General features: G+C 34.4%; 1 protein-coding gene across 1 annotated transcript; it reads right to left on the bottom strand.

The window, feature by feature from the left end:
* Nucleotides 1-685: 685 nt before the first annotated feature.
* On the bottom strand, nucleotides 686-1,399 carry LOC111411254. Its single transcript, XM_023041803.1, has one exon. It carries the CDS (start codon nucleotides 1,397-1,399, stop codon nucleotides 686-688), a length of 714 nt encoding a protein of 237 aa, XP_022897571.1.
* Between the last annotated feature and the right edge of the window lie 1,816 nt (nucleotides 1,400-3,215).

The following is a 3,215-nucleotide window of genomic DNA, read 5'->3' as shown; positions in this document are numbered from 1 at the left end:
CTTTATAACAAGACATCAAACACTTAGCCATATCAGTTTGTATGGACAACACAAATAAACGATTTTTCGCCATAGGTACTTTAGCAATCAAATTTTCTGCATCATCCTTTAAAAACACACTGCAACCTTTTGTGAACAAAACATAACCTTTCTCCAATAATTGACCAACACTCAAAATATTACTCTTCATATCTGGAGCATAATAAACATTTGAAATAAATTGGTGATTTTCATCTTTCATACGTATCAAGATTTTACCTTTCCCCTTTACTGAGATTTTGGAGGAATCCCCGAATGTGATATTGCCACCAACCTTCTCATCAAGCTCTATGAACAAATCTTTGTTCCCACACATGTGATTACTAGCTCCCGTATCAAGGAATCAAGAATGTTTTTCTCCTTGCTGCAAGTCCTTGCAAACTATCAAAAGAGTAGACTCTATCTCTTCATTATTTTCTATATCTTCTTCATGAGAAAGGTTAGCTTTCGTACCATCGCCACTTTTACATTCCCATGAATAATGTCCAAATTGATGACAAGTATAACATTTAACTTGTGACTTGTCATACCTCTTTTGATATGGTCTTGCTCCTCCTCTGCCATGTCCTCTTGTTGAGTTGGATTGATAATTTTCATCTCTACATTGAAATGAAATATGGTTACCTCTTCATCCTCTTCCAAAGCCTCATCCACGCCCTCGTCCTTTGAAACTTGTATTTCCATTTTCTTCTTTGTTTTTCAATGTGAGCTTTGATTGTAAAACCTGCTCCAATGGCTCCTTCCTTCTTCGATTAAGCTTCTCTTCATATGCTTCCAATGATCCGCATAATTCTTCAATTGTCATATCTTCCAAGTCCTTCGCTTCTTCAATGGCAGTCACCACGCGATCAAATTTCTCACTAACCGATCTAAAGATTTTCTCAATCACCCTTAAATCGGTCACATCTTCATCAAGCCTCTTCATTTGGTTTGCAACGGTCACCACTCTTGAAATATAATCCGACACCTTTTCGGATTCCTTCATTTGAATAGCTTCAAATTCACCTCGTAGATTTTGAAGGTGAACTTTTTTTGCCTTCTCCTTTCCTTTGCAGGCAACTTGAAGCATAACACATAATTGTTTTGCTGTAGTAGCATTAGAAACCTTTTCAAAAGTGGCCTCATCCAATGCTTGGTGAATAAAAGAAACAACCTTTTGATCCTTCCTCTTAGTGTTTTGTAAAAGATCCCTTTGTGCTTGGGTGAGAGCAGCTAGATTGGTGAGAGCCTCATAACCATTCTCCACGATGTCCCATGCATCATGTGCACCAAGTAGTGCCTTCATGCGGATGCACCAATTATCAAATTTCTCTTTGGACGATTTTGGAACTTGGAAGGGAATCATGTTGGTATTTGCCATTGTTTCTAGTATTGTGGCTCTAATACCACTTTGTAGGAAATAGAAGTGGACTTAGGAGGAGGAAATGCTTTTCTATTCAATTGTGGACTTACATTCAACTCAAGATTACATAGGTATTTATAGGACTTCCTATCACATAAGTTCATCCCCTCAATTTAATTCTACTACATGCACCACAATTTACTAGGTACACATTAATTAATAATACATGCATACATGAACCACAATTAACTAGATGCATATTAATTAATAATACACGTATTTCAAACTTCTGAATTCATGAAACTAAATTAAATAGGTTAAATGCATGTTTATTTTTCTAACAAATTGCATATTCATGACTAAAAGAGTTCAACCAACAAAATAAGAAGAGAACTATACTACAGGTAACTAATATGAGTACAAGATTCCCGGCTTCTAGGCTTTCCACCCGGTTGAGAGATACGACGAGTCAAGCATTTGCAGTTAGAGAAGTTCCTTTCGTGTCTATTCGATAATCGACTATGTCAATTGAACTGCTCAATTCCTTCATAGATAATGTTGCATGTTACATTCCTTAAATCTCTCTCTCTCTCTCTCTCTCTCTCTTTGAAAGGTATATTCCTTAAATTTCATCGTCATATTTCAGTTGAAAATTGAAATTTTCATCCCATAACTAACATTTAAAAGACAAACGACTGAAATCAAAAACAATTCAACATTTTTTTGGGTAGTCTTGTAAAAGGATTACTTAATTATATGAACACTGTAAAACTAGTAAGCTGTAAAGATCAACTTGTTTGGCTATAGACGGTTACAGAGACCACAAAAGATCTTGTGTTTGTATAAACAGTAACTTTTGCAAGTGAATTCTTGTGCAGAATTTGGAGTTTCAAATTTATTTTTATTATTTCTTCTTTTATCTCCTTTTTTTGTTGTCAAACAATATTAACATACATGGTCAAGATTTATATTTTTTACAAAGTTGACATACGAGAAGATAACAAAGTTGACTATGAGTAAACAATGAATTTGAACCACATATTTTATGGGAAACACAATTTTTCAACAATATATTTCATCAATTTTGATTAAAATTTTCTAAATATCTTATTTTAATTCACCCCAAACATGAGCTTAACTGACAATGTTTTTTTCCATGCGACAATGTTGCCATAATATTTGACATTTTTATGCCAGTAGTCAACTTACTACTATTCATTATTTTTCGAACTTGAGACAGACTATAATAAATATAAGCGAAGATTTTTTCTATTGTCATAATACATTATATTATTCATTGATTGTTGACCCAACGCAATCCTTTTTTTTTTTGGGGCCTCACACCGACAAGGAGAAACATCGTCCAGAATTATCATGGGCATGTACATCAATAGCATCATCGTTGATAGCTAAAATTGAGCAAACTTGAAAATGTAGGAAATGTATATGAAACAAAAGCATACATGAAATTAATGGCACTCAAACAAAGGCTCTCATAAACTCAATGTTAGCAACAATGACAAGACAACATCTTATGACAAAGCAATAAGACAAGTCCAATTATCACACGAAAGAATAATCTTGAAAGATGATTCGATGACTCTTAAACCAATCCATCAATTTAATTATATGAAATCAAACTATTAGATATTTAGTTGAAATAAACTATTCATGGGGATTTTGGTACTTCTGGCGATGTGGGTTTGGATAGTTCAAGCTACTTAGGAATCGGGTTTTGGAACTATTGGCAATTCCGCCTCAGACAACAGAGGCAACTCAGATTTAGGTGGGAGCTTTGATTTTGGCAATGTTGACGCCTCAAGTTTCAGCACTG

Source organism: Olea europaea, chromosome 15 (genome assembly GCF_002742605.1).
Source record: "Olea europaea var. sylvestris chromosome 15, O_europaea_v1, whole genome shotgun sequence".
Taxonomy (NCBI): domain Eukaryota; kingdom Viridiplantae; phylum Streptophyta; class Magnoliopsida; order Lamiales; family Oleaceae; genus Olea; species Olea europaea.
This window is presented reverse-complemented; position numbering and strand designations above follow the sequence as displayed.

Bases quoted from the DNA above. Each gene is read 5' to 3' on its own strand.
- LOC111411254 (XM_023041803.1), bottom strand. From the start codon at position 1,399: ATGGCAAATACCAACATGATTCCCTTCCAAGTTCCAAAATCGTCCAAA.